At 36.6% G+C, this 21,132-nt stretch overlaps 1 protein-coding gene across 1 annotated transcript; it reads left to right on the plus strand.

The window, feature by feature from the left end:
- The first annotated feature begins 2,328 nt into the window (after nucleotides 1–2,328).
- Nucleotides 2,329–19,296, plus strand: LOC132286751 (RINT1-like protein MAG2). Its single transcript, XM_059789136.1, has 4 exons — nucleotides 2,329–2,839; nucleotides 2,932–3,039; nucleotides 16,690–16,793; nucleotides 16,884–19,296. The coding sequence occupies exons 1-4, from the start codon at nucleotides 2,536–2,538 to the stop codon at nucleotides 18,798–18,800; spliced, it is 2,433 nt and encodes an 810-aa protein (XP_059645119.1). The 5' UTR covers nucleotides 2,329–2,535; the 3' UTR covers nucleotides 18,801–19,296.
- The last annotated feature ends 1,836 nt before the right edge of the window (nucleotides 19,297–21,132 follow it).

Genomic DNA, 21,132 nt, shown 5'->3' on the forward strand with positions numbered 1-21,132 from the left:
CTCGACTAACCTGTTTACACACCTCTCCTCGACAAAGAGGACCTCAGAATAAAATTGGGATAGGACCTTGCGAGGTCATGAAGGCAGGACCTCGAAAGGGACCTATCCCCACTGAAGCACGGGAATCTGAGGACATGTGGATAAGTGGATGAGATCCAAGGGGTCGCCTCAGCCCGAGGCCAATACATGGGGGAAAGGATACTTGGTACCTAAGCTCGAGCAATGAAGGATAAGAAACACATTAATTGTGAAAGACGTTTGATAAGACCCATATTAATTAAGGAGTGCCATTACCTCCTTTAACCGGGGGGCAAAGCGCCGCGGCCCATCCATCAATGTCTCATTCGTCAGAAGAAGAGACCATCAAACCTTTAGATAAGAATGGGCTCAGTTAAAGGACCAAAAGACATTGACCGAGGAGGAAAACACTATAAATTGGGGTGTTAATCAGCCTTTAAAACACATAACTACCACATTAACAGCTATTCCCTGACAAGCTCGAGCTCACGCGGTACCCAAAGTCGGCCTACCCATTCTTAATCTCTGAACTTAGAGAATCCCTTGTGTTGCTTGGATCTCCACTTAGATATTGATCTCAGCATTCTTGGCCTACATGGAACAGTTTCCTCATCCTACTCACGAACTACCATCAACAGATGCTATGTGGGTCATTTACGTCTTGATTGGGTTCTTTGATTGAAGAAGATATATGAAGATGGGGTAGTTGAGAGAGAAAGTGAGTATAGGGTTTTTGGGGAACAAATTCGGAAATTAAAAGTAAATTTGAAGAGTATAAGAAGGTTTGTTAAAGGTTCTTGGTTTAGTTCTGGTTTGAAGATTTGAATCAAAATCGTAAGAAGAGTGTCGAAAATTTTCAAGTAAAGAGAGTGAAAGATTTTAGGTCAATGTTTTTTTCATAAAAATAGTTGATATTGATGGTGGTGGTGGTTGAGGTGGCGGTGGTTCGCCGGTTGGGGTGGTTGAGGTGTGGCGGTGCTGGGGATGGTTAGCCGGAATGTCTGGTCAGAGAAGAAGGATTTGGCCGTGGGTGGTGGTGTCTGGTTGAGGTGTGGCGGTTGTGTGTATAAAAGAGAAGCAATGTTAGTTTAGTAAATTCCATGAAGTATTTAAGGGTAATTTGGTTTCCATGTATGCATGATTCGTAAAAATTGACAGATTTGTTCGTAATTACTTTTACCTAAAATATTTTTTGAAAGGTTTATTTTTAAGTGTTTACATTTTAGTAAATCTTTGTAAAGTGCTTTATTTTTGAGTGTTTACATTTTAGTAAATAAGGCTTCTAAGGCTTCGTTTGGTTAGATAGAAATAAGCAAGAAAAGAAAAGAAATGGAAAATGAAAGAAAAGTGAATGAATGAAAAAAAAAATTATTTTCTATCAAGCATTTAGTTAGCATGAAAATTTATTTAAGAAAATTGTATAAAAATATTAATTTGTTATTTTGGATAGCATGAAAATGAAAAGAAAGTGATTGTGCATACCAAAATTACCCTTATGATTTCAAATACTAAAAAAATAAATAAATTTGCGTTTGATGATGTCTATTTTTATTAAAGTTTTTAATAAAATGATGAATTATTAAATTTAATAATATAATTATTTATATTCATTTATATTATTTAAATTAAAACAATACTTTAGGACTTCTTAGGTGGAATCATAGAAGTAGAACTAACTATTTATTTAAGAGAAATAAGGAAGCTTAAAAATAAAAATAAAAAATTTTGAAAATTTTGGGCTCATGAGCTTTCAACCAGAGAGCACAAAAAGAGCCAAATATAAATTATTCTTTATATATATAATAGAGGCGTGTATATATATATATATATATATATCAGATACAATGTATATATTTGGAACAAAAAAAAAAAAAAAAAAATCCTCCAAATAATATTGCAAGAGAATATGTTTAGAGAAAACTTGCCTTCTAGAAGTCCACTAAAATAAAAATGGTTAGAGAACTTGCTTCTTTGAAACTCAGTTAGAAAATAAAGAAGTTAGTTATTTTACATAATTCAGTTGTTAGATAAAATTTGAACTTCAAATAAAAAGAAGCATTTTCACGTCGTATTTTGTGTGAGAAAAGTTTTGAGGAAAACTAGTCTAATGCGGAAATTATATTTTCTATTACGGTTCAAATTTCTATATATCCAAAACTCTAAATTTTTTTTTTTTTTTTTTCTAATTGGTTCCATCCAATCAAACAAAACCTAAGGGTTTTATATTAAATTAATCCCTTATATACATTATTTATGTATATAAATATATTACTAAAATTTATTGAAACCCATTTTCTATAAATTATGTTGTAAAAAGCTGTCCGTATTTGTGCGAACTGTACGGGTGCACAAGAGGATCAAACAGAACAATCTCGTCGGGAGCGAGAAGGAACAGCTCCTCCCTCCCTCCCTCCTATTGACTCCATTGCCCTTCCATGGAAGCATCGCACTTTCTCTCTCATACATTCCACACAATCCCTTAACCCTAATCCTCTTTGCCCTCCCGAGGTCAATGGAATGAAAATGGACTCCATGATCGAGACTCTGCCTCCAGTATCGTCTCTCTCTCCCTCAATCCTCACCTTTCTTAACGACAAGCTCCACTCTGGAGATAATCTTCACGAAGCTCCAAGCCTTGTATTGGAGTTGCAGGCTCGGTGTCTCGATTTAGACCAAAACCTCACTGATCTGAACCGACGGCTCGAAACGAGTCTCGTCGCTTACGATTCGTATTCTGATCGAATTGGTGGCTTCTTTGGCGATATCAATGCCAAATTAAGCGATCTCCAATCATCAACTAGTTGTTCCGGTTCTTTATCAGGTTCAATATATATAAATTTATACAAATACATATATGCACCTACACTTGTATGTATTGATATTTATATTCTACTATGTGGAATTAAATTTCAGATGGAAGAAGCGGAAAGGGTTCCGGAAGATCGGAGCAGATATTGGATGAGGAGCTACTTTCCCTTGTGAAAGAAGTGGCGAGGATTGAGACGGTTCGAATGTATGCAGGTGAGTTTTTGGTGTTCTTTTTAAGTTTGTGAGATGATAGTAATTGATTAACAACTTGTAGCTCTGGAATTAATAACAAAATTGAATATGATAATTTGATGGTTAGGGATGTAATGTAAAATTCTTTGATGGGTCATAAGCTCTTGAGGTGGTTTTTGCATTCATTATGTGGTTGGTAGGAGATATGATGAGATATGGAAATGTGTTAAGAGGAAGAAACTATGATATATGATCGCTTATCTCGGTGTTGAGCAAACTCTTAATATTTATAAACTTAACAAAATGAAATATGATTGGCAATGTAACATAGTGATGCAACCAAACATCTCACTGTCAAGTTTCCTAATACAACTACGTAGAGTTGTGTGAGTGAGGGTCGAACACAAGGACTATGGGCTTGAATTAAACTTAATAGCAATGAGATTTTAAAAAAAAAAAAAAAAAAAAAAAAAAAAAAAAAAAAAAAACTTAATAGCAATGAGCATTTGATTGTTTAAATGATGGTTTGGTTGAGTTGATTAATCCTAGAATTAAGCTAAGTGTAATAATAGCTAGAGATGTACAAGAGTTAAGTAAAATGGAATCAAAAGAGAGAAAGACTTAGGGTGTGGATTTCACCGCTAAGCTCATGTAACTACACAAATGACTTCAATTCATGGGAATATTGCATTGCATAAATAGAGACAAGGCTACAAGCACACATCATCAATAAAGAATAATGCTACACATGCATTCACTAAGTATGAATTATCAACCTCAAGAATGAACTATCCACCTAACTACTCAACATTGTGGTATAATCCATCAAGAATGAGCATAATCCATCAAATCAAATATCAAGTGTATCCAAATGAGCACAAATGCAAGGCCATCCTTAAACACAATTACAAAAAGCATTCAAGGTTGGGATCAATAATAATCCATCCAAATATAAGACAATATGAAGATGATTTAAAATTGATATAGAGATAAAGCATAACATTGTTGGGTACAGCCAACAAAGAAATCCCTAGGCCTAGCAATTATACAATTACAATTTCCCAATTATGAAGTTAAGAGTTATAGTTACACAAAATTAGGGTTCATCCAAACCCTAAGTGGAGAGTTTAGCCGGCCATGGAGAGAAGGAAGACAATTTTCTAGGTGTGCCCATCCAACCCTAAGCTTAGCTCTATCTCTGCCTCCTCCTCCTTCTTGAAACCCTAGAGAGAGAGAGAGAAAGTGTAGAGAGTCTCCTATTTGATCCTCCAAGTATCTTTCTGAAATTGAGGCTAAACAAACTATTTATAGTTGACTCCAATTGTCCAAAATAGGCTAGACCCCGTACTCCAATGTCAGCTATATCGTGCACCGCGGCTTGGCCTTCAAGAGGGCTGAATCTGATGTTTTTAAGACATTCTTGGCCCGCTCGATCGATCGAGTAAAAACTCGATCCATTGAGGCTCGATCGATCGAGTGTATCACTTTTGCAACTTCTTTCCCTTTTTGCCCCTTTCTCTCGCCAAGACTTCGTAAAAGCTGTAATACACTGGAATAAACTTTGAGTAGTCCTAAGTACCTGGAATCGGACATAAAACAAATTATTACTAAGACGGAGAAAGAAAGATAAATCAAGGTTCTAATATACCCACGGTTAAGGGTTGATATCAATATAACAATTAGAAAAGAATATTGCCAAAGTTTTAACATTTTTTACTGATCATAATTCATAAGTAGCATTAGACACATTGTAGGAAACACTTCTATAAATGCTAGATCATGAAAATGATTTTCGTTAAAATCTAATTCTACAGGTGATCCATACAATTTTATTGTGATTTGTGCCTTCTGCAAAATCACAGTAAATAAATTGAAAATAGGGAATGGAGGGGGAAGTGAAGCATCGAACTTCATGGGATGTTTGAACCTTCTATGAGAAAAACCCCAATACTTTGAAACTATCTTGTTCCTCGTTTAAAACCATATGACATCTACAAACACACACATACACATATATACATGCATAATAACTAAATATAACTCCATAAACTGCTAACAACTTCTTACTCTCATCCTAAACAAAGCCAAAAGTATTCTATAATATTAATGTTTGTCCTGAAGAAAACGAAGAATTTATAATAGGATAAGTACACATCATGTAGCCTGTATCATATTAGCATTGCATAATGGAAGAACGTCTGTGATTGTTCTTAGTCATATATTTAATCAATTTTCTTATATAGATTATTTATTTGCTTTAATGCTTTTGAGTTTTATTTAATATTTTAAGAATGTATAGTATTGGAACAATTCTTTAAAATCCAGAAATACCATTGTTTCTTGTGGCATAATGTTATAGGCAGTTAACAGTTTGTTGATAGCAATGTTTTTACATCTCATTTTGGGATGTGCCATTTTCTACGAATTGGTTGGACTGGGCAACTCCATTCAACTCTTATATGCAAACAATTCGATAACAGAACTTTGTAATAACTTAATTTCAATGAAATTTGTCAAATCTGTCATGATCTTCCAAACTAAAATCCAGAAATGCCATTGTTTCTGGTGGCATAATGTTATAGGCAGTTAACAGTTTGTTGATAGTAATGTTTTTACGTCTCATTTTGGGATGTGCCATTTTCTACGAATTGGTTGGACTGGGCAACTCTAGTCAACTCTTATATGCAAATAATTCGATAACAGAACTTTGTAATAACTTAATTTCAATGAAATTTGTCAAATCTGTCACGATCTTCCAAACTAATACAGGATGCTGAATCTCTTGTGGTTTTGGAGATCAAGCTTCTGGATCTTTATGATAGTCTCTTTGCCATGAGTCACTTGCTACCCAGCCATTGAATGGTTGCACTAGGTTGACATCCTTGATTGCATCTCTCACTTGCAAACAGAAGTCGAGGGCTTTAGAGCATAACGAGGGGGACAGGAATACAATGTTTTTCCATCAGCTCGCAAATGCTTACCGAATGGGTAATCACATCAGAAGAATTCCTATTAATGGCATTGAGCTAAGTAAGGAGGAAATAAAGTGAAGGATCTCTACATTCTACTGGTAGTTGTACACGGAGCAACATAGTTGGAGAGGCCTTTTGGGGCAGAGGAGGTGAAGGTGACATTGAAGAGTTGTAATGGAAATAAGGCACCGGGCCTGGATGGTTCCAGTATGGCATTCTTTCAACAGAATTGGGAGGCGGCAAAGGAAGAGGTGACGGGATCGCTCAATGCTTTCCATATGCATGGCCACTTTGAGAGGAGTATCAGTGCCTCTTTCTATGTAATCCCTGAAAAGGGCAGGGCTATGGAAGTCAACGATTTTAGACCTATTAGTTTGGAGCATCTACATATCCATAGCTAAATTCCTTGCATTATGGTCGAGTAGAGTGATTGATGGCGTGATATCAGACTCGGTAGATTTTGGACTCATTGTTGATAACTAGTGAGTGTGTGGAGTCCTTGATCCGAAGTGGAATTCCGGGGATTGTCTGCAAGCTGGATATAGAGAAGGCTTGTGACGATATTAACCTGAGGTTCTTGGTGGATATGCTAGAGAGGATGGGATTTGGTGAGAAATGGAGGTCTTGGATTCTTTTTTGCATTTCCACAGTGAAATTCTCAGCCCTAGTGAATGGATCTCCCACAGACTCTTTTTCAAGTTTCAGAGGGTTGAGATAGGAGGATCCTTTATCCCTGTTCCTCTTTATCATTGTGATGGAGGCACTTAGTAGATTGATGAGGACGATGGAGGATCAATGGTGACGCACCTTCTTTTCGCCAATAATACCATTGTTTTATGTGAATTCGAGGATTAGTTGCACTACCTAAAATGTGTTTTGGTTCAAGCTGTGCTAGGTTTGAAGGTTAACATTGGGAAAAGTGAGATGGCATTAGTAAGGGAGGTCGGTGAGATCAATCATTTGGTGGAGGTGGAGGTCTAGGGAGGTGCGATCTTGGAGGGTGGGAGGTTGAAATTCATTTATAAGGGGTGGAATGATTTTTCAAAACATATTCGAGTCAAGGTGAGAAGTGGGAGACTAGTTCGATTTTGGCTCGATGCTTGGTATGGTGATCGGCCATTAGCTTGCAGCTTCCCAAGACTCTTTAGGACAAACAATGGCTCCTCAGGGTCTAGTTGACGACTATAATTAAGCTTGATAGCGAGATGGTGACTTGGGATGTCTGACTTGGTAGGTGTAACGGGTGGGCGCTTGCCCATTTACCCAAAAGCTAAAGGCATTGGGTAGTGCTGCATACCCACCCATTTATACCCAATCATTTTCCCATTCAGATCTGATGTGGGATATGACTCTTGTTACATTCTCCCCCACCCAAACTTGCAACGCCCTTGTTGCGACTCGGACCACCCTACCTACCCGACTGCAAATCCAGATGCCCTCCGAGTCGAACGCTTGGTGTGACATCGGATTAAGGATTGGATTGGGCTCTGATATCAACTGTAACGGGTGTGTGCTTGCCCATTTACCAAAAAACTCAAGCTGTTGGGTAGTGCTGCATACCCACCCATTTATACCCAATCACTTTCCCATCCGGATCCGATATGGGACAAATGACCCTTGTTACAGTAGGCATCTTCAAAATTGGGTGTTGGCGGATATTGTTAATCTCTTGGTTCTGTTTTATAGCGAAATGTGGATGGGTGAGGGAGTGGATTTGGATGGGTTCCCGGAAGGGTTGGTTCTGGATGTAAATATTCTATTGGGGTTTGTTGTTGGCTTATAGGTCTTCCTTTCCTTGGAAGGCAATTTGGAGAACAAGAACCCTGAGGATTTTGATGATCGATAACCTTAGGAGGAGGCGGTAGATTATAGTGAACTGGTTTTGTATGCGTAAGAGGAATGAGGAGTTGGTGAATCATTGTTTGTAAACTATAGCTTCAAAACTCGGTAGACTACCTCAGCCTTGACAGGACCAAGATCTCGGCTAGAACAAAAATCATTGGTGTCTCGGTCTAACATCACCGATATGCTCGAGTCCTTACCTTACTCAGCTGAGAAGGGCATGATTTTTGGCTAGGGTTTAAAATCCCTATCTTCAGCTTCCTCTCATTTTTTTCAAATCTTAAGACCAAAATAGAGAAAAGCTAAACCCCTACCCTACTGAACTATATGTTTACAAATCAAAAGCAAACATTGGTCGATTTATGTTCTAGGAGTTCCAAGTACCAACCACTGGTATACTAATCTCCAACTTCTATGTTATATGTGTATATAATTTTGTGAATATGATATGTTTATTTTTTTTATTTTATTATGTATTTATGGCTATTAATTCAGTGCAAAGAACAGATTATTACACTGATGCTACTGATAGCTCCTTATAATTTAATTTATTGGCCATTACTCATATAAAATCACATTTGAATATTAAACAAGTTCATTAAAAATCATTAAAACATTGTTTTATTGAATTTTGGAGTTAAAATTTGCGTATTGATTCGTTTTATTATTGTTAGTTAGTGTTGAAAAAGTTTCACGACTGCGACAGTCGGTACCCATTATGTAACATCAGTTACAGCTTGAGACCGCGACATTGTGACACTGCAACCGTGTTTTTAAAACCCTGGTGTAGTCAAGTGTTATATAATATTGTATATGATGTTATTATTGTTAAAAATGCTAAATTAGAATTTAAATCAAATGTGATTTTTGTGGTGAACAAAGAGGTTCCCATCTGTCGAAACAAGTAAGGAAACCTTTATTCTAATCACATGTAGATAATTGGGATTTCCAGTTTTGGTTCTTGTGTCAAACACATATCATAGACCCACGTTCATATTGTGTCGTGCTGACATGGGTACTTCAAAAGAAATAGGAGATTTATGTAGACTAGGTACACACACACACACATACATGCACATGTACACGTAACTATAGTGACTCCTCTGCTCCCATGTCCACTCCTTTGATTTTTTTTTTTTACTTCTATATATTTATATAGATATGGTCAAAATGTTTTTTACTTTTTTCTTTGAAATTTATATAAACTCTTAATTTTTCAACAAAGACACAGAGAATGACACTAACAATAATGATGATTGAAGGTCAAAGGATTGTTTAAATAATAATTTTTGGCACTTAGGATCAATAATACAACATGATAGGGAGATAGTAGGTGGTGTAAGTAGTAGGATTGGAATAATTCGGACAAAGTCGAGACAAGCTGTTGGTATCTGTGCGATAAGAGATTATCAAATAAATTAAAAGGAAAATTCTATAGAATAGTAAGTAGACCTGGTATGTTATATAGAGTCGTTGAAAAAAAATAACAAAATTAATGCATTCATTTTCATGAAATGAGAATAGTGACACCTAGGAGTGATAAAACAAGAGAAGGTAGGCTTAGGTGGTATAAACATATGCAATGTAGACTGAAAAATGCACCAATGAACAAGGAATATTAGTTGAAATAGAAGGTAAGACGTAAGAGCCAAAAGGCAGACCAAGATTAACATGTAGTAGGAAACATAACCTATAATAGAAAAGAATGGAAGAAGAAAATTTAAAGTTCGAATGAGACTAACGTAAGGAATTTTTTTTTTTTGATAAATAAAATGTATTAGAAATCGTTCTAAAAAGGGAACACATCCCAAGAGATATACAAGAAACCAAACAAAAAGCCTTATGGACCCAAAGAACCCAAAAAGTCCACAATCTCATCTAAAGATATACAATTTCTTCCCATCACCCAACTAAAAAGAGAACTAATAATAGCAAATTTCAGCGCCCCGATGGAGGTTCCTCCATATCAAACGATCTTTTGTTTCGCTCTTTCTAGATGTTCTTCCAAACACGAAGGGGGGTCACCCTCCAATGGACACGAGCGTGGCCCCCATCCTTTGGCCCCTCCAAATGTCAATCAAATCCCTTGAAGACCGAGGCATAATCCAATGGATGCCAAAAAGACCAAAAATAAGACTCCAGCAATCATAAGCCATAGGACAATGTAAGAGAAGGTGATTCACTGACTCTCCATCATTCTTACACATACAATACCAGTTGACTGTGATCCATCTTTTCTTTCTTAAATTGTCCAGAGTCAGAATCTTACCCAAAGCCGCAGTCCAAACAAAAAATGCCACCCTGAGAGGAGCCTGCGAACGCCAAACCATCTTCCACGGGAAACTAGAGCCATGAAAACTGGCTAGGCAATGGAATAAAGAACGGATATCAAACCTCCCCTGAGGAGAAAGCATCCAAACCAAGGAGTCAGACCCTCTACCATCCACATCCTGTCTATACAAAAGATCCAAAAGGCCAAGGACATCCTCACCCAATCCTGGAAAGAACACCGAAAACGCACATCCCATGTAAGCCTTCCGCTATCAAGCCGATAACAGTCCGCTACCATAGCATGTCTATCTGTAGCAATCCTAAAAAGTCTTGGAAACAACCAAGACAAAGATGTGCATGTCCAAGATGTGCTAAATTCATGCTATCAAAAAAGAACAAAAAAAATCTGCGACGCACGTGTTTTCAAGTGTCTTGAAGATATTTGTGCTCAACAAGGACACGCGTCCCTCCGGAGAGCATATGTGCTTCTTAGTGTTGGTTTAAAACAAATTGCAGTAGTAGGTCATCACCGTCATGTTAAAGCTATGGAGCCTGTACTTTGCAGCATAAGTTTGATTGACAGAGAATTCAGATCATGTATGACATATGGTAGAGCTTTCATTTGTCCCACCTCTTCCAAAATATCAATTAAAATATTAGACTGGTATAAACTGGTTTAAAAGAAACCGTCGGGCAGAGTACATTATCATCTTATGTAAAGAAAAACACCCGATAACTTTCCTAAACCATTGGAAGAATATATAGCAACATGTATGATGTCTAAACACAAATGAGCCTGATTGTAATTAATTGAAGTTGAATGATTATGAGGATCAGAGACATGCAACCAACATCTTTGTTGGAACATTATAATGTTTTTTCACATGGCTGTGAGAAATCTGGGGACTAAGAACAGTAGGAATTTTACTTGCCCCAACTGATTAGAGATATTTTCTGTCTCAAAATGATGGAAACTTTAAAATTCAATATTTTAATTAATTTTTCTTTTCATGATCCTTCAAAGCAAATTAGGTTTCAATAGGAACTGCTGATGGAAATTTCTCCGTCCAGGCTTGCAAGTGTTGTCAAAACCCTGTCACGGTATATTCCATATTGTTGCTTCAATTTATTTATTTATTTCGTTTTTTTCCTCTCGCAGCAACTGGTGAACTTCTTAGCTAGTATATACTTATAAAAATAAATAATAAAAAACTTCTTAGCTAGTACATCACCGAAGAAGAGAATCTCAGTGAAATTTTCTCTTTTCTTTCAACATTTTGACGTCCTCTCTGTATTCTTCTTTGCAGAACTTGTAATATCAGTTCAAAATTATCAATTTGGTAGGGCTATTTCATGACTCTAGATTTGTGCTAAGATTATCTGTCTAAAGCACTCCGTAGTTAGTAATCAGATAATACTTGCAAACATTTGGTTCCCTATGTCTCTTCCTAAATCCAAAGTAGGATTTCTTTCCACACTCTCTAATAATTTTTACACTATTTTTACGCTAGACATGTCTCCATTCAAAGTGGTAAGGACATGGTGTTTTATATATCCATTTATTTTTTTGGTGGGCAAATATACTTGTCAAAAAAAAAAAAAAAATGTGGTGGGAAAATATGGCGTTTAATTTTAAATTATATAAGTCCTATTATGTTTTTGTACATGATATTGGTATGGGCAAGCAAATTGACTGATGCAGGGACAGACATTATGTGAGAGGGGGCGTCCTTTAACAATAATAAGATAAAAAAATTCAAACCATCGTAACGAGCAAAAGAATTTTAACTTTTATTGATAATTTCATTAAGTGCATTTACAATTGTCCTTGATGACTTTTCATATCTTGAAAACTTTGTATGATAGCTTCATTCTCAATGCTAATAGATATATCTTTTTCAATATACACTATCAAACTATCACTCATCCATCCATCTCCCATCTTGTTGCGCAATCAATTCTAGTAGAATCAACGCCAATGTCACAAGCAAATAAACTAGTGAATGCACCTTGTCTCTTTGGGTTTAAACCTTTTTTTTTTTTGCAGGATCACCAACCCTTTTTAATCCTTCAAACTCGCTACTAGAGTGCACATCTGCAATATAATTGTCAAGTTGCTGACCAAAAATTCTTTTGGATAAAATTGAGCAAGGCGGATTAGTTTTTGCTTTTCAAAAGCGAAAAATGAATTATTCAGACACAAGCATGCCACACAAAGCATTTTCAATGCAACTGCACTAATATCCTCGTTATGATTCGCAAGATATCGCAATGTCTCTAGAAAATTCCCTTGGTTGCTTGAATCCTCCGATTCACCGTCACCACGAAATGCAAGCCTTATCGCAAAAGATGTCGAACACAATCAATTGATGCAGTCAATTGAGTTTGATATTCATTTTGCATCTTGTCTGATTGCTCGGAGAAAATTGATTGGATGTGTTGCTTTTGTTTCAACAAAGCTTGACGCATACCCAAAGATTTGTTGTGAGCACTGTTTGGACTTCCAATGTGACTTTGCAGTCTTTCTTTCTTCTTCCAATCTGAAAACCCTTCACTCACGAAGGAATCACCACCCGATTTCTCTCCAATATTTGGTTTAAAGAGATAGCAACATAGAAAATATGTTGCATCTTTAACTATGCCTATATTCCAACCAGGGGAAAAAATTCAATAAACCATGCCGGGTTGAATCGTCGTGAGTTTTTCCCTTAACTCATGGTTTCGAGGTTGGCAAGGACCCTTTGGTGCATACGCTTACAAATTTGATCTTGAACACTAGCATTGTAATATAATATTGGAGCTCGTAGTCCAGGATCTGCAGAAGATCCTCGAGGTTGATCTCTACATCAACATCACTTTGCTTTAAAGAGTCATCAACTCTTCCTACAGAGGGTGGCAACTCTCTTGGGTAATATTTCTCCATTACTGATTCAAAGATGAACTTATATAATTAGCTAATCACATTTTAGGATATTCACGCTATGTTTTCAGTTTCTACAAGCAATAAATTCAACCAGAACTGAAAACACAACATAATTGTGCGCATGTGCATTGTTCACAAGACAACTAACTAATAACTATAAATCTATCACCCACAACAAATAATTGTGCGCCTATGCAGTGTCCATATTCAATATTATTAGAAAAAATAAATCAAATAAAGCAAGTTAGAAGAAGAAGAAGAAGAAAAAAACAAGAATAATCAGAGATGGAATCTTATCAAAAAACAAGAATATATTTTTTTTTTTTACTTATCAAAAAAAAAAGAAAAAAATAGATGGAATAACTAAGACTGTGAGGTTAGGATTTGATTTCAAAGTTTTTCAACGACAACCAGTGTTGTTAAAGGCGCTCCCAGGCTCGCGCCTAGGCTCAGGCTTAGCGCCTGTTGTAATCGCTGGCTTACTGACGTTTATTAGGCGTGCGCCTCGGTTGCACCTCGTCCTGTTTGTGAGGCGCGCCTAGATATTTGTTTAAAAAAATACGATTGTTCTATTTCTTAAGCCAAAAAGGGTACTTTTGGCAACTTAATAAACAAAAAAGAAAGCCCAAGCATACGATAGAAGGAACTTTTGTACAAAAGAATAAAAAAATAAGAAAGCCCAAAGTCAAAGTGTTAACCGAACAGTGATAGAATGAGATTGTGAGATGAAGACGAAGCCTTAGTTGCAGAAGTGAACAATGAAGCCAAGTTAGTTCTTTCTTCTTCTTCTTCTTTTTTTTTTTTTTTTTCCTTTCTCTATTCTCCTATAGATCTCCCCTCTTCTTATCTTTGTTTTCATCTTTCTCTTTGTCTAGTTCTCTTCTCTCTGTGTCTTTTTTTTTTTTTTTGGGCTTTGTTTCTTCTTTTTTTTTTTTATTTATTTTTTTTATTAGCATATAAATTTCTTTTTGTGCTTTGTTTTGCCATTCAAAAAAACACATTTTGCTTTGCCTTTCAAGAAAACAAATTTGTGCTCTGTTTTATGGTTGTTGGATGCTTGTATAGTTGATGGATTTACTTTTTTATATTTGATATTAATCTTTAGAATATTGATATGACTTATGAGATATGAATGTTATTATGGTAGTTTAAATTTTCAATTGTGCGCCTCACTTCACTCAGGCGCGCGCCTCGCTGTGCGCCTCGCGCCTAGGCTCCAAAGGACCTCTAACGCCTTGGTACACCTTGGGCTTTTAATAACACTGACGACAACACTTGTTACTGAATTCCTGATCCCTGGATAACTCCTTGCTGGAAGAGGAATAAAATTATATGATCACAATATGATATAAAATACTAAATAATTAATTTACTTGCAGAAGAAAAAGACTAAATTCCTGAATCATTTAAAAAAAAAAAATCAGTTAGCCAATGAAAAGGGCTAAGATTAAATCCCTTGTAGGGTTTTGAATATTCGAATTGGATGTGGAAATAAGAAATGCAAATAGGAAAAGGGAAGAGAGAACACAGGCATATACATGATTTGGCATTAAGGCCTACATTCATAGAGAAAGAGCCACTAAGGGTTACATTTTTATTATTCAGATCTGTATATTGCTCGAGTACAAGAGCCTATATATAGGCATGGTAAAGATAAGAATATATGGAAGGTGTACAATAGTCACCATGATTGGTGGAGGATTTGCTCCACAATTATATAGAAATATTTGTGTATTTCTACAGAATTTGATCACCAACTACTGTGAAAGAGAGAAAGAAAGAGAGAGAGACGGTGGATGGCCAGACTCGGGTGGGGACTGGTCGGCGATGGCAGAAGCAGAATCACAGCGTTCGATTGGGATGGAAGTGGGAAAATGGGCAAGGCAATAACAGAGAGCGTGAGAGAGTGAGGAACGTGAGCCCTTAACAAGTCCGTACCTGGACTGATGTGATGGCTCAAGAACCAGACATCTCTGATTTGTTTCGCCCCAAGCTTAACTTATGGAAGTTGTTGTAAAGTGATGGCATTCATCAATGGGGTTAGTCTTAACTCAAAATGAGTTGGAATCCTTGGGGATACCCTGGGTTGACCAAAAAATAGAGAAAATGGCATGTTAAGTGTTGACATGCTTTTAATTGGATGTGTTGATGGAGATGTTGTGGGGTTTGGCACGTACGTTAGGGATAAATAATAATTCATAAAGAAGGCCTTATATCCAGTTATTTGGGGTTATCTACAAAAATGCTTCTCTGCTACTCATCCATATCAATGACCATCTTTTTGCAGGGTATCATTCCATTCAGTCTTCTTGGCCTTCCTCTTTTCTTTCTACCACCTTCTTCAATTGGATTGCTTAGTCTCTCTGGTACACACAACGAGCTCTTCATTTTTAGGAAGTTAAGGAAGAAAATTGGACACGTCACGATTCCTATCCCAAATTTTTTGGTTTGAGCAGATTTATCAGGTAGCCACTCCCAGGCCTAACAGCTGTACTTGAGCATATAGCACCCGCTTATACCATAATGTGCAGGCAACACAGACTGGGTACTGGAACAATGAGGCAGATTGCTGTACAAACCACAAGGTGTTTCCTTGTAAGATGAAGTAGCTCGATCTTGAAGACAGCGATTTAAAGATGTTTTCAATCTAAAGATGATAAACCAGGTTCCACCAAAGAAAGTGAGTCTGGCTGCCTCACTTTCTCTTCTTCATCTTCCTTTAATCAGGAACGGAGGGCCGGTCCCCGGGGTTAGTATCACATCTGTCCTACAGAAAGTGTTAAGTAAAGAGAAGAACTTTGCCTTCAACAGATGCACTTCACCTCTGCCGATCCACCACAGGTTGGGTTTGAGAGCCATGTGATGGGTGACTATCAGGCACGGTTTGGGTGCTTATTAATGATATTTGTCTTTCTGATCTACGACCGCCCTTGCTTTGTTTGTCCCATCCCCCTAACCCCTGCTGTATCCTCATACACCCTTGAAAGGAAATATCTATAGAACTCTGTTCCAGTGAATGCAACAGGTTCCGTTTTACCAGTTTCTACGCTAGTTACCATGTCTGCCCAGGTTATCTAAACCAAAGCATTTTTGTTTTTGATAGTGGAAATAGTATTTGCCTTTAATAAAATGGGATACATAGTCATTCAATCACTGCTGCTTGGGCTGAAGCTCGCTATGATTGTTATCAATGCAATTTCTGCCTCCCCGATTGAGTTGCCTTCCAAGTTCTGCTATTGAGTTGGAAGCCGGCGTGGTATATCTACTATACGACCATTAACTAAATATGTCTATGGTTAACTAATTGGCGGGCTCCAGGAATAGTCGATGCCATATCCAATCAACCCACACCTTACACACCCCTTCGCCACCCCAATGCTAAAATAGATGCTTGTATGGTTAAATACACTTGGTTTGTGTTTCTGGGAAAAATAGTGTTACTAGTAAAAGTATTGAATCCCGTTCTACTGTATGTAGACACCTGTACTCATATTTTCTCGGCTGTTCCTTCTCAGGATGCCTTGTTTTACCTCTATTTTACATTTATTTTATTTTATTTTATTTTTCTAGAAATTAGGAGGCAAATTGTTTGTTGTGTTGAGAAAATTTTTTATTTTATTTTTTTCTTTTTCTTTTTCCGCTCAATCATCTTATATTTTTCAGAGACAGCATTAAAGCTTGACAATTTAGTTGGTGGCGTTGAAGATGCAGTATCTTCCACTATGAACAGGAACCTAGTGAAGCGCACTTCTACACAGAATTCGGAAGTGAGCACCTTTTCAATTAATTAAACAAATGATGATGCAATTATTTTCAAACCAACTATTATTTCCTTTTTAATTTCCCTTTCCCTGCAGGAAACTCGTCTGCTTGCTATTAAATCACTCAAATTGACTGAAGATGTTTTAACTTCAGTTACGAAGACTCGCCCTCAGTGGGCACGTCTTGTGTCAGCTGTTGATCACCGAGTAGATCGAGCTTTAGCAATTTTAAGACCCCAGGCAATTGCAGATCATCGGGCCCTTCTTGCTTCTCTTGGATGGCCACCGTCTCTATCCGTTTTGAATTCCTCAAATCTAGATAGTGGGAAATCAGCTGAAGTTTCAAATCCCCTTTTCACAATGCAAGGGGAGCTCAAACACCAGTACTGTGAAAACTTTCTTGCACTGTGCAGCCTGCAGGAGTTGCAGAGTAGAAGAAAATCTCGGCAACTAGAGGGACATAATAGGGAAGTTGCTCTGCATCAGCCGCTTTGGGCTATTGAAGAACTTGTGAATCCTATATCAATTGCATCCCAACGCCATTTCTCAAAGTGGGTTGATAAACCAGAATTCATTTTCGCTCTTGTATATAAGATTACTCGGGATTATGTTGATTCCATGGACGAGTTATTGCAACCACTGGTTGATGAAGCAATGCTATCCGGTTACAGTTGCAGAGAAGAATGGATTTCAGCAATGGTATCCTCCCTATCCATGTACTTGGCTAAGGAGATATTTCCTATATATGTTGGTCAACTGGATGAAGAGAGTGTCACTGGTGTTCAATCACAGGCTGGAATATCTTGGCTCCATCTTGTTGACTTGATGATTGCCTTCGATAAACGAGTCCGGTCTCTTATAGTGCATTCTGGAATCTTGCTTTCCCTTCAGGAAGATGGGAACCTACAGAAGATTTCTTCCTTATCCGTATTCTGTGATCGGCCTGACTGGCTTGATTTGTGGGCAGAAATAGAGCTTAGGGATACAAAAGATAAGTTGAAACCTGTGATGGAGGATGAAAGAAGTTGGTCAGCCAAAATTCAAGGTGCAGTTCTGCTGTCAGGTCCAGAAGATTGTAAATCTCCTGCAATTTCCAGTTCTTTTCTTCGGCGCCTATCATCTGTAATTGATCGTTGTCGGACATTGCCAAGCATTCATTTAAGGTCAAGGTTTGTCAGACTGGCAGGAGCACCTGTTATACAATTTTTTTTGGATTGCTTACTTATCAGGTGCCAAGAAGCTGAGGGGCTAACGGCTCTGACGGATGATGATGCTCTTGTCAAAGTCACAAAATCCATTAACGCTGCTCGTTACTTTGAGTCTGTTTTGAAGGAATGGTGCGAGGATGTCTTCTTTCTAGAGATGGGATTGAACCAGGATGATCAATTGGGAGAAGCAGTTAGTGAGAGTATTTCTATTGGCAAATCGTTGGAAGGACCTGGGATTGGCATTCTTGATGAGGAAATTGGGAAGCTGGAGGATTTCAGAATGGAGTGGGTTGAGAAGTTATCCACTGTCGTTTTGAGGGGATTTGAAGCTCGATGTCGAGATTATTTGAAGAATAGGAAGCAATGGCAGGACAGGATTGAAGATGGAACAATGGTGTCCAAGACTTTCGTTGCGGCGTTGGACTATCTTCAAGGGAAAATGTCAATATTAGAAGAGGGTTTGAATGGGATGGACTTTGTTGTTGTTTGGAGAAATTCAGCAACTGGGGTGGATCATTTAATTTTTAATAGTATTCTTGTGAACAATGTCAAGTTCTATGATGGGGGTGTGGAAAGACTTGGGAATGATTTGGCAGTCTTATTTGGGGTATTCGGGGCTTGGTGTTTGAGGCCTGAAAGTTTCTTCCCCAAATTGAGCGAGGGCTTTAAGTTGTTGAAAATGGAGGAAAAGCAACTTCAAGCTAGTTTGGGTGGAGGAGAGAAATGGTTGAAGGAGAATGGTATAAGGCATCTGAGTGTAGCTGAAGCACAAAAGATTGTTAAAAACAGGGTATATATGAGTTGAATTCTTTTGGGTTGAAGTCATTTTCTTTTCCTATACTCCAACGAGGTCGTAGAACAAACTTAGGGAGGATTAAGGGAGGTTAGATTTGTTTCAGCATGAGGAAGTGCTGTACATTGCTTTGGAGGTCCCAAACTGACTGGTTCCAGCTAGTTTTTTGTTTTTTTTTAAGAAAGAAAAATACAAGTTCGTCTTTGAAATATTCTTTTCGGGTTATTTTGATAAATAAGCACCTTTTGTTGTGGGAGTGCCGGGGGCATCTACTGTTTTCACCACTTTACAGTTTGGATTGACGGTAAGAGCAATCATCCTTTAAAGTTTGGATTTTCTTTGGAGTTTGCTGGTCAATTTGGAGCAGCATCGTGCCTCCTCAAGCCACTTGTTACCTTTTATGGTAAATACAGTTGAATGACCTTTTTGTTTTTTCTCTTCTTGTTGTCAGCAATTAAGTTGATTCCATCTTATTTTACTCAAAATTTAGAATTTATTTTTTTCTCCTTGATGTTGTATCAGGTTATCATTCTTTTATTAAATGATCCCATATTTGTTTTTGCTGGTCTAGGTGATTCTGACGTAAAATATTTTGTTTTGAAACTATTTTTCTTTATAAGGTAAAATATTCTTTTATTTTTACTCTTTTGGTGTTGGCCAAAAGTTTATGTCGAGGTTAAGGTTGAGTCCATCGGGCGGGCCACTTTTAAATAACTTGCCGAAAATTGATGGATAAATTATTTTTGTTAAATTTTAATATTTTTTTACTCCATAAATATTTTACGACAACCAAATCTCAGAAAAAAATATATATATTTTTTTAAAAATATTTTACATCCAAACAAATGGAGCCTAAGTTTAGGACTTAGTGTTGGTACAATCAAGTTGTAATTTTCACTTAAAATTGAGCATATTTAGTGGTTTTGTAATTAAGTTAATTTTGGTGTCACTAAAAAATACGTTTCTCTTGGTCCTTTTATAGTTGAATTCTGTTCTACGTTTGTAGAGACTTTAGGTTTGTTTGTTTGATTTGTTTCTGTTTTTTGTTTTGTTTTGTTTTGTTTTGTTTTTTTGTGTTTTTTTTTTTTTTTTGGCCTTGCTTTTTTCTTTTGCCTGGGATATGTCTTTGCCTGTGCTTGTGGGCAACTCTTTAGCGTTGCCTCATTTGTTTGTACCTTTATTGTATATCTTTTCCGTAAAATCCATTCCATTGAGGGGAAAAAAAAACACACGAAAAAGAAATGGAGTCAATTTTCAAGTGAATGAAACTCCATCATTGAATATGCTCAATCATGATTTGTTTAAACTTTAAAGTTTTCAGTAAAGTGAACAAATTTCTCTTGAAGAAACAAGAAAAAAAAAAAAAATGCAAATTATAATATATAAATATATATACAGAATTGTTCAGGTGTGCTGGAAAATGTATGCACACCTGAAGTATTAACCGTTAGATTCTATTGGGTAATTAAAATGATAATTTATCGTTACATTTAATTGAAGAGTTAAAAAGTTAGTTTACCATTGTATTCTTTTATATCTAACTATTAAGATTTAATTCGTGCATAAATTCTTTGCTCAGAGTAGGTGAAGAGTTTTAATATATATATATATATATATATTCATAAATGTGGTAATTTCCAAAATAAAAAATAAACAGTACAATGGAAAAGGTGGAGGCATACACCTCTTATTAGAAATCAGGAAAAGATGGACCATTTGCAATACACCTTGAAATAAGGAAAAATTGTGAGTATCAAGTTCTTATTTTTTAAAGGGACGGGTTCAAGTTTTAATAGAGGCACGTGCAAGTGAATACCAGCTAAGAAAAAAGAAAAATCAAGATAAAAAAAAAAAAAAAAAAAAAAAAAAAAAAAAAAAAAAATTGAGTGTCAAACTAAGACAAAACGATGCGAAGATGTGGTGCATTATGAGATTTCTTGGTCTCCAAACAGCCCAAATAGATGTAGCAAACAACATAACAAATACCATAGATGGCTCAGCTTTTTGTTCACCATTGCAGCAAAAGAATTGATAGTCCAATTCCAATTGAAAACACACAACAAACCACCTCCACATAGATCTAGCAAAAATGCATTCAAAAACAAGTGATCTATATTATCAATAGCTTGCCTACAATTTTAGTAAATTGGAGTAATCCATCTTTTCTGCAAATTATATGTAAGCTGCCACACAATTTCTTGCTCATTCCTCTATCATTTCCTTTACCACTTTTCTTTGTAAATGTAATCTATCATTTCTTTTCTTTTTTTTTCATTTCCTCTTCTCTATGTCTTTTCTTTCTCATATCAATTTTCTATTTCTATTTATATCGGTTGCATTTTTC

The sequence above is a fragment of the Cornus florida genome, unplaced genomic scaffold (genome assembly GCF_030987335.1).
Source record: "Cornus florida cultivar Cherokee Brave unplaced genomic scaffold, ASM3098733v1 CherokeeBrave_3.0.0_Hap2_Chr11, whole genome shotgun sequence".
Taxonomy (NCBI): domain Eukaryota; kingdom Viridiplantae; phylum Streptophyta; class Magnoliopsida; order Cornales; family Cornaceae; genus Cornus; species Cornus florida.